This window comes from Ovis aries, chromosome 1 (assembly GCF_016772045.2).
Source record: "Ovis aries strain OAR_USU_Benz2616 breed Rambouillet chromosome 1, ARS-UI_Ramb_v3.0, whole genome shotgun sequence".
Taxonomy (NCBI): domain Eukaryota; kingdom Metazoa; phylum Chordata; class Mammalia; order Artiodactyla; family Bovidae; genus Ovis; species Ovis aries.
Window position 1 is genome coordinate 266,567,065 of NC_056054.1, and position 9,881 is coordinate 266,576,945.

The window sequence follows — 9,881 nt, forward strand, 5'->3', positions numbered from 1 at the left end:
GTGCATGGGGCCGTCTGTACGTCTGGCCTCCTCTGAGCTCTGGGGGTGGGAGCTGGCCATGCCCTGAATCTGTGCGGGGTTGCATCTCTGCCAGCACTGCTGAGTCCGGGTTCCTCCTGAAAAAGCTGGCAGTCTGCTGAGGCTGGGGCAGGGGAGCAGTGCTGGGCCACAGAGCTCTCTGCACTATTAACAAGGGTGTTCTGTGTCACAGGGGGGCAGAGGTGACTTTGGCTTCAAAGGAGAACCTGGGAGGAAAGGCCAGAAGGGAGAGCCTGTGAGTACCTCTGCGCCCAGGGCAGAGCCGTGTGCGGGGATCACCCAGGGCATTGCCAGAGCCCACTTGCCCTTTTCCTTCTCAGGCAGATCCTGGTCCCCCTGGTGAGCCTGGCCCACGAGGGCAGAGAGGAGCCCCAGGACCCGAGGTAGGTCAGTCGCCATGCCTTTGGCCCTGAGGCCCAGCCCCCAAACTATGTGACCACATGCGGAACGCAGCCCTCGCAGCCTCGGCCATGAGGAGTGTCACCTCTCACTGTCACCCTTCCTCCTCCAGGGAGAGCCTGGCCCCCCGGGAGACCCCGGCCTCACGGTAGGTATCAGCTAGGGTTGGACTCGGGGTCCTCCTTCATCTTAAAATCCTAAGAAAGGGAGCTCAGGGCAGGAGGTGGACAGGGTCGGCAGGCTCCCAGGAAGCACTTCCGGTCCCTCCCCATGGTTCACGCTCTGCCGGGCCCACCCGGCTGTGTTCCAGGAATGCGACGTCATGACCTACGTGCGGGAGACCTGCGGGTGCTGTGGTGAGTCTCGGCCCCCAGGAGGCTACACCAGAGCACTTGTGTCCCTTGGGGCTCCTGTCCAGGGGTCAAGGTCACCTGCCCTAGTCCTGCCCTCCGGGTTGTGTTCACTGTTTCCCATGGTGCACTTGGGTGCACGCCCCTGGCGTCTAAGCGTGTCTCCATGGGCTGGGGGTCAGCGCAGCGACCCTCCCGCCCCTCGGTTCGCCCAGCCCCGCCCTCCTGCGCGGTTCCCGCTGACCCCGCCCCACCGCTCTCCTGGCTCCCGGCAGACTGTGAGAAGCGCTGTGGCGCCTTGGACGTGGTGTTCGTCATCGACAGCTCCGAGAGCATCGGCTACACCAACTTCACCCTGGAGAAGAACTTCGTCATCAACGTGGTCAACAGGCTGGGGGCCATCGCCAAGGACCCCAAGTCAGAGACGGGTCAGCTGCGCCGCAGTGGGCTGGGGCCCGGGAGCGCCCGGCCGCAGCCTTGAGCAGGGGGGCCGGCGCACAGGGTGCCTGGGATCAAGATGGAAGCCCACGGGAGGGGTCTTGGAGGGGACCTAGCTCCAACAAGGCTGACCTCACGCCCGCGCCCGCTGCAGGGACCCGCGTGGGCGTCGTGCAGTACAGCCACGAGGGCACCTTCGAAGCTATCCAGCTGGACGACGAGCGCATCGACTCGCTGTCCAGCTTCAAGGAGGCCGTCAAGAACCTTGAGTGGATCGCTGGCGGCACCTGGACACCCTCGGCCCTCAAGTTCGCCTATAATAAGCTTATCAAGGAGAGCCGGCGCCAGAAGACCCGTGTGTTCGCGGTGGTCATTACAGACGGCCGCCACGACCCCCGGGACGACGACCTCAACCTGCGGGCGCTGTGTAACCACGAAGTGACGGTGACGGCCATCGGCATCGGGGACATGTTCCACGAGAAGCACGAGAGCGAGAACCTGTACTCCATTGCCTGCGACAAGCCGCAGCAGGTGCGCAACATGACGCTCTTCTCCGACCTGGTGGCCGAGAAGTTCATCGATGACATGGAGGACGTGCTGTGCCCGGGTGAGTCCGGGGTGGCGGGGGCGGGGGGTGCGGGAAGAGGGGAGGGAGAGGTGGGGCTGCACGGGGAAGGAGGGGGGAGGCGGGCAGAGAGGAGGAGGTGGGGAGGGGGGAAGAGAGGAGGCGGGGAGAGAGGAGGGGCTCCTGGCCCTGTAGGACCTGAAGGAGTCACCAGGACCCCTGCTTCTTTTCCTCTCTCCTAGATCCCCAGATCGTGTGCCCAGATCTTCCCTGCCAAACAGGTAACGTGGGCGCCGCTGACCCCCAGACAAGTCAGCAGCCAGGGCCTTAGGGAGGGCTGTTCAGGGACCTCAAGAAATGCTGATGCGGCCACCCCAAGGAGAAGCCTCAGGTTCCAGACCTGTGGTAGCCCAGCCTCCAGGATCCCAGCACTTCCAAGGAGGGGGCTGGGGGTGCTCAGCCACCCTCCACCTCATGCATGTGGGGAAGGGGAGCTACCCACTGGGCACTGTGCTGGGCTCTCCAGCTACTGGTCTCAAACCCACAGGTGCCCAGAGGGACAGAAACCCCAGAGCTGCCTGGGGCTGAAGCCCCATACATGAAATGGCTGGTCTTAAACCCTCCAGGAGGTGAACACATCCACAGCCCAGGGGCAGCTGGGCGAGGCGGAGGGGCCTCTCCCCTGACAGCCCCATGCTGCTGCTGCCCAGCATCGGCGGTCTGATCTTCCATCCGGAAGCAGACGTTTAGGGGGCCATGCCCCCCGCCCGATGTGTTTGCACTAGTGTGAGAGGCTGGGGACCCACAGAGGCTGCTCCAGGGGGTCCCTCAGGCGGGGGATGGGGCCAGGATGGCATCGTCCAGCCCTGCTGGGCATCGAGCTGCTGCCTGCAGGTCTATACTGCAGTGACTGGGCCATGGAGGTGCCCAGGGACACCAGGAGCTGAGCCCCCACGGCTTGCCCTGCCCTCACCAGCCAGGTCGTAGAGCCAGCTGGATCCTTGTGCTGAGTTGTGGGTGCTGGGCCTGTCCTAGAATTGGGGACTCCAGGGCTGACTCTGGGAGGTAGGGGCCAGACTGGGCTGGGCTGCTGGCGGGTCCAGTGTTGACGGGAACATGGGGCCTGCGTCCACATCCATGTCTGCCATGAAGTTGGCGCTGGGGCAGGCTCCTTCCAGGTGTCAGATGGACCCCTGGGTAGGTTCAAAGGCTCCAAGGCAGCCTGAGGGGAGGGAGTGCATTGACTTGGGGACAAGGGTCCCTGCTTTTATTCTGACAGAGAACTTCCAAGGAAGTGCTCTTGAGGTTGTACCAGTGACCACGCCATGGCTGATGGCGAGCAGTGGGGGCATCTCAAAGACAGCCTGGGCCTGGGGGCCCCAGAGTCAGCTGGAGACAGTGGTGTGTGGTGCCCAGAGCCACCCAACCCCCAGAGGCTGACCCAGTAGCGCCAATCCCCATCTCTTCTGGGGCTAAAGGGGCTGGTGTCCCCACAGAGACCCACACAACCCATGGTCTGTGCCCCTGCCGCCCTCAGGATGCCCAAGTCCTCCCAGGGTAGGAGCCCTGTGGTCCGGTGGCCTCTTGAGGGCAGAAACCTGAGCCCAGCCCTGGTGCCAGGGCCCAGCGGTCATCTTGCTGGGGAAGTTTTGAGTCTCACCATGGGCAGGGTCTCTGTAGCTGCTTCTCACAAGTGGAGGCTGGTCCCCCTGTTCCTAGTTACTAAGAGTCTGTCATGAACATGTGTGGGATTTTGTCAGATGCTTTTTCTGCACCTATGATATGATTGGGTGGTATTTTTTCTTTAGCTTGTCAACATCATGGGCTACAGTCTTTGCATTTTGAATATTGACCCAGCCTTACAGACCTGACATAAATCCCACTTTGTCATGATGTGTAATATATATATGTGTGTATATACACACACTGTTGGGCTTCCCTGGTGGCTCAGCGAGTAAAGAATCCACTTCGAATACAGGAGACACAGGTTTAACCCCTGGGTTGGGAAGATCCCCTGGAGGAGGGCATGGCAACCCACTCCAGTATTCTCGCCTGAAAAAAATCCCATAGACAGAGGAGCCTGGCAGGCTACAATCCAAAGAGTTGGACATGACTGAACAACTGGACACACATAGATATACACTGTTGGATTCAGTTGCTAGTGCTTTGTTGAAGATCTTTGCATCTGTGCTCCTGAGAGATGAACAGAGCTGTGTGACCTTTCTTGTGTTGTCTTTGGTTTTGATATTAGAGGGATACTGGTCTCCGTCTTGGTGATCTCACTTCTCCTGAGCCTCCAGGACCTGACAGTGAAAGGGAACAGACCCCTGAGAGACCCCTTCTCCCTTCTCCTAACTCTTCCTTTTACTAAACTCACAACCTCATTCTCCTTTTTTTTTTTTTTTTAATTTCCACCTTGTCCTCTTTTTTTTTTTTTTAATATTTATTTGGCTGCATTGGGTCTTGGTTGTGGCATGCTAGGTCTTTGTTACAGCATTTGAACTCTTCATTGTGCATGTGTGATCTAGTTCCCTGACCAGGGAGTGAATCTGGGCCCCTTGCATTGGGACTGTGGTATCTTAGCCACCACCAGGGAAGTCCCTCATTTCCTTTCAAATGATTTGAAATTTCCAAGTAAATTAGATACTGTGCCCAGAGAGGAAGAGAGCAGATGTAACTACAGAATGTGCTTCTTGACACGAGTGGACTCCATCCAGCATGCTGAGGGCTGAGCAGACAAGGTGCAGGGGGATGCTGCCCTGACCAGGTACAGCCCTGACCTTCTGGGCCAAGTGGCCCTGTCCACCCAGAGACTCAGCCACTTCTGGGCTTGGACTGACCTGGGTGGCAACTCAGCTGGGGTGGAACCACGAAGCCGCCATCAAAGAGAAACAACGCTGGACACCAGTCAAAGGCAGCAAAGGCAGGTTTTCCTCCACGAGAGCTGCTGTAGGAGGGAGGAGAGCCAGGAGGCCTGAGCCTTGCTCCCCACACCAAGGCCAGGGCTCTGGAAGGCTGAGGCCCGAAGGAACGGCACAGAGCAGGGGTGAGGCCATGGGCCGGGCCACCTGGACGAGCTAACTGGACATACCGAGGCCCCCCAAGGACAGGAGGCTTTGGGCCCATTGGGCCCAGAGAGTAGGCCCTGACCTCCCCAGGGACAGGGTAGGTGGAGAGCGAGAGGCTCACCAAGCGATTATTCCTCAGTCCTTGGAGGAATAAGAGACCGAGCTCTGGCTCTGGGCCTAGAGATTTACATCTAAAGGGCAGGGAAGATTTGTCTAAAGAAATTGCTCCAGAGGGGCTCCAGGGGTCACCTGCCTAGCACCCGGTGGGGCTGAAACAGGCAGGAAGTTCTCCTGGTGGTGCTGAGGCCATCCCAGGGCAGGCCCTGAGTTGTCAGCAGCCACCAGGCCGGGTCCTTTTCAGAAGCTGTCTGTGCTCAGAGTCTTGCGGTTCTCGAGCTCTTGCTCCATCTCCTCGGGGCTCCCTGAAGCCCCACTTACTTGGCCTTGGCCCTCAGGGCCAACAGATGGGGAGCTGAAGCCTCCCCGGCTCCTCACCTAACCCCTGGCTGAGCCTTTGGCCCCTCCTCGTCTCCGAGGAGAGAAGCGGCCAGAGGCGTGCTCATACCCACCACATCCCTGAAAGGCCTCTCTGGAATCCCCCGCAGATGGACCGTGGCCTGGCGGCGAGCCCCCGGTCACCTTCCTCCGCACGGAAGAGGGCCCGGATGTCTCCTTCCCCAGGACCATCCCCCTGATCCAACAGTTGCTAAACGCCACGGAGCTCACGCAGGACCCAGCTGCCTACTCCAAGCTGGTGGCTGTGCTGGTCTACACCGCGGAGCGGGCCAAGTTCGCCACAGGAAACGAGCGGCAGGACTGGATGGACCTGTTCATTGACACCTTTAAACTGGTGCACAGGGACATCGTGGGGGACCCCGAGACCGCGCTGGCGCTGTGCTAAAGCCACAGGGTGCAGCCCCACCTGGCTGCATGAGCTCCCGGGGACTGCCTGCCTTACACTGCCAGGCTTGAGACAGCAAGAAGCTGTTCTCTCAGTCTGGAGGCCAGAAGTCCAAAGTCAAGGTGTCCTGGGCCACACACCCCCTGGGCCTCTAAGAGAGGGTCCTTCCTGCCTCTCCAGTTCCCCTCTCTGCCTCTGTGGTCATGAGACTTCTCCCTTTCCCCTCTGCCTCCTCCTACAAGGACTCTTGTGGTTGCACTTAGGGCTAGATAACCCAGGATAGTCCCCCACGCCCCCATTTCAAGGGAATTGTTCATTGAATTCCATCTGCAAAGTCCTTTTTTGCCATATAAGGTCACGGTCACAGAATCCAGGATTAGGACCTCTTGGGGGCCATTATCTGGCCAGAAAGAAAGAGAGACCAGCAGAGCCTCACAGACGACCCAGCTCCCGGCTCCACCGCTGGCCTCTGCCCAGGGCCCCTAGGCTCTTGTCCCCTGGCTGAGACATGGAGGAAACCCCCTGCCCATACCACCAGTCCCTACATCTCAGACTCTGCCTGCCAGGGACACAGAGGGAGCTTGCTGGGCACTTTCAGTCCAGCTCGAAGCTGCTCTTCATCTGCACCACCACCAAGATAAGCTGCATCATTAATAAGCTCCTTAAAAAAAAAGAAAAAAAAAATCTACTGAAACCCTCGCTCCTCCGCGGGGAGCAGCACTCCAAGGACACACCCAAGCGTGTCCTTCAGGTGCTGTGAGCTCATCTCAGATATTCTATAAAAGCTGAAAAGCAAGGTACCTGAGTGTGTGCTGTGGTCAGCGACTTGCTGGGGTGAATTGGTTGCTCGCCGGACTTTGAGGGTGACCCATGTGGCACAGGAGGGTGGGGGGTCACCTGGTGCCTACAGGACCCAAAGAGGACCTTGCCCCCCTCATGGTTGCTGCCAAGGGTCAGACGCCTGGGTCAGCATACCTGGGCTATGACCAGAGTCCTTTCCTGCCCAGGTCAGGAGGGGTGATCAAGGGCTGAGGAGCTAGACCCAATTGGGGAGGACCAGCCTGGTCCATGCCGAGCCCCCACGGCGGTTAGAGTTGCGATCTCTGCAGTGGCTTAGGGGAGGGGCTTGGCTGCACATTCCCGGCCTATGGACAGGGACTGAGCCTTTGGTCCCTCCTGTGTGTGGAGTGGGTTTTCAGCCTGAGTAGTGGCATGCCCCCTAGGTCAAGCCTCAACCTGGCAGCAATCTTGCCTGCACACTGTCCAGCATGTCCAGGCTGGTGACTGCCCAGATGAGGGCAAGGGTGTCCTGGCCACACCTGTGCCCACTGGCCTATCAAAGCCTCATCTAGTTGAGGGGCCCCTCTCTCTAACGTTCCCAAGGCTGGAGAGATCTGGCCAGAGGCGGGTCATTGAGTCTGAGGATCTTCTTGAGCTCTTTTTACACAGTCACACCCTCATTCCCCATGGACTGTGATCCTTCGGGGGTGTATCCAATTCTTGGGTCAAAAAAAGGGGCTTTATGGACCCCTCCCATGAGGGCTAGGAGGCTGCTGGGCAGAGATGGTGCTGGTAGAGTGAAAAGGGACCCCTCAGTCTCAGGGTTGGGGACATTTCCTGGTGGCAGCACAACCAAAAGAGACGGTGTCGGTCTGAGGGAGACGGGGTGGGAGTCTGCACCAACGTCCTGGGCGCTGTCAGGTTGGGGAGTTCCCAACGGTGCTCCTGTGGGCGGGGTGAGCCTAAAGAGGCGAGCGTGGGGCGTGGCCCGGCAGGCGCTCCAGGGCCCGGGCCGCCGGGCCTCACGTGGGTCGCCCGCGCACCACCCCTTCTCGCTCCTAGAGCTGTACGTGGCCCAGTGCACACAGCGGCCGGTGGACATCGTCTTCTTGCTGGACGGCTCTGAGCGGCTGGGCGAGCAGAACTTCCACAAGGTGCGGCGCTTCGTGGAGGAGGTGTCCCGACGGCTGACCCTGGCACGCAGGGACGACGACCCGCTCAACGCGCGTGTGGCATTGCTGCAGTTCGGGGGCCCGCGTGAGCAGCAAGTGGCCTTTCCGCTGACCTCCAACCTGACCGTCATTCAGGAGGCGCTGGCGAGCGCGCGCTACCTCAACTCCTTCTCTCACGTGGGCGCGGGCATCGTGCAGGCCATCAACCAGGTGGTGCAAGGCGCTCGGGCTGGGGCACGCCGCCACGCGGAGCTGTCCTTCGTGTTCCTCACCGACGGAGTCACAGGCAACGACAGCCTGGACGAGGCGGTACACTCCATGCGCAAGCAGAACGTGGTGCCCACCGTGGTGGCCGTGGGTAGCGACGTGGACACGGATGTGCTCTCCAAGATCAGCCTGGGCGACCCGGCCGCCGTCTTCCGCGAGAAAGACTATGACAGCCTGGCCCAGCCCGGCTTCTTCGACAGGTTCATCCGCTGGATCTGCTAGCGCCCCCCTCCCCCAGCCCGCACCCCCACCAGGCCCCGGGCCCCAGCCCCATGACTCCTGCCCCACGGGCTCTGTCCTCTTGTCCATGGTGCTACTCTGACCCCACTGAGAGGTCCAGCCGCTGAGGACTGAGTCACCACGTATGGGTATAAAGTCAGGAGCGAAGGACCCTGGCCCACCCAGCTCCTACTGGGAATCCCATAGCTTTGGGCACCCCAGCCCTCCTCCCCTCTTCATCATCTGCCCTGGCCCCGCCCTCTATGCCCTCCCAGGACCCTAGAGGCTTCCTGGAGTGCACTTCTCCAGTGGACCTCCCTCAGCCCAGCCTCATTCACAGACTCATCCTTCCCCCCAACCCCTCCCCTGCAAAGGCTCTCTGCCAGCCCCAGCAGACCCCCTGCCGCTTTTGGGTCTCTAGGGGTCACCTTCCCCATCAGACTGAGCTATGATAGCAGGCCCCATACCTCCCTGTGTGCACACACCCCAGTCCAATAAAGGCTTTGACCCCTCTTGCTCCCCAGCTTCCAAGTGACTGTACCAATAGGGATTCACGTAACCCCCAGGACTGATCATATCGCTGGGGCCCCTGGATTGTTCTGTGCACCGAGATGTTGCTGGGCCTGGCCCCGTGTCCTTCCGTGTTCTGGGCTGAAGTGTGTCTCTCTTCCTCGAACTCCCAACGTTCAAGTTCTTCCAGACACTGCACTCCCAAGGGACAGGATGGCCTCAGCCATGGAATTCACCTCTCTAGTTGACTCTGGGCTGCAAACAACGTACTTGGTTGATGAAATCTCACTCTGTCCCCGGACCAGGGCCAGAGTGCTTTAGGGACACTTGTTGGTGTTTGCACGACAATATTTGTGGATAGAGATAGATGGTGGAGAGATGATGAAGAGGTGATAGAGATAGAGGGTAGATAGATAAGTGATAGAAAAAGATGATGGGTAGGTAGGTTGATTGATTGATGGGTATATTGATGATTTTAACAGAGTGATAGACGATAGATACAGATAGGAGAAATGAGACAGAGGCGGGTTTTTTCTGGCAGCCTCAGTGACTTTGTGTTCAGATACCCAGGTATTTTAAGTTCACCCTCTGGGAAGTGACCTCTTAAACCCGGGCTGTTTATCATCTGCAGGGCCTGGCCTAGCAAAGGTCTCCAACATGGGGTCTTAAACACAGTCTGGAGGCCAGCGGTTGACCAGGTGTCCAGGTGTCTGCAGGGCCACCATCCCCCCCAAGGCTCTTGGGAGGGATCCTTCCAGGTCCTCCAGCTCCTGTCGCCCCTCGACCTGCAGCATCCCTTAGACCTTCATGCATGTTCTCCCGGCCCGTCTGTGTCCACGATTCCCTTTCGCACACGGACGTAGTCATGTTGGATTAGAGCCCATTCCACCCAGGATGACCTCATCTCAGCTAATCACAGATGCCATGACTCTACTTCCAAATAAGGTCAAATTCTGAGGTGGGGGCTAGGACTTGGACATGGGAGTTTGGGGAAGGGAGACACAGTTCGACTCAGGACATGGGGAGGGGGCATGAGACTGACTCACTCCGCCTCTCCTCATCTGCCTGTGCAGCCTGCAGCTAGAGGGCAGGATATCCCACCAAGTACCTTCCCTTCCTTCGCCCCTCTCTCCCCCTAGAGAACTCGACAAAATGCTAGCAGGGGACAGAGAA

At 59.4% G+C, this 9,881-nt stretch overlaps 1 protein-coding gene across 2 annotated transcripts in view; it reads left to right on the forward strand.

Annotated features, from left to right (window-relative positions):
- The window catches only part of COL6A2 (collagen type VI alpha 2 chain), a 32,122-nt gene extending 23,407 nt beyond the window's left edge, over window positions 1-8,715 (forward strand). The window contains exons 21-28 of one of the 2 annotated variants that reach the window (XM_060396082.1): window positions 212-274; window positions 360-422; window positions 551-586; window positions 749-794; window positions 1,064-1,216; window positions 1,381-1,833; window positions 2,034-2,072; window positions 7,603-8,715. In XM_060396082.1, coding sequence (XP_060252065.1) covers window positions 212-274; window positions 360-422; window positions 551-586; window positions 749-794; window positions 1,064-1,216; window positions 1,381-1,833; window positions 2,034-2,072; window positions 7,603-8,201 — 1,452 coding nt within the window. In that variant the 3' untranslated portion in view covers window positions 8,202-8,715. Of the gene's footprint in view, window positions 1-211; window positions 275-359; window positions 423-550; window positions 587-748; window positions 795-1,063; window positions 1,217-1,380; window positions 1,834-2,033; window positions 2,073-5,464; window positions 6,561-7,602 lie in introns of those variants that run through there. The other variant, XM_060396085.1, reaches the window with a different exon arrangement.
- The last annotated feature ends 1,166 nt before the right edge of the window (window positions 8,716-9,881 follow it).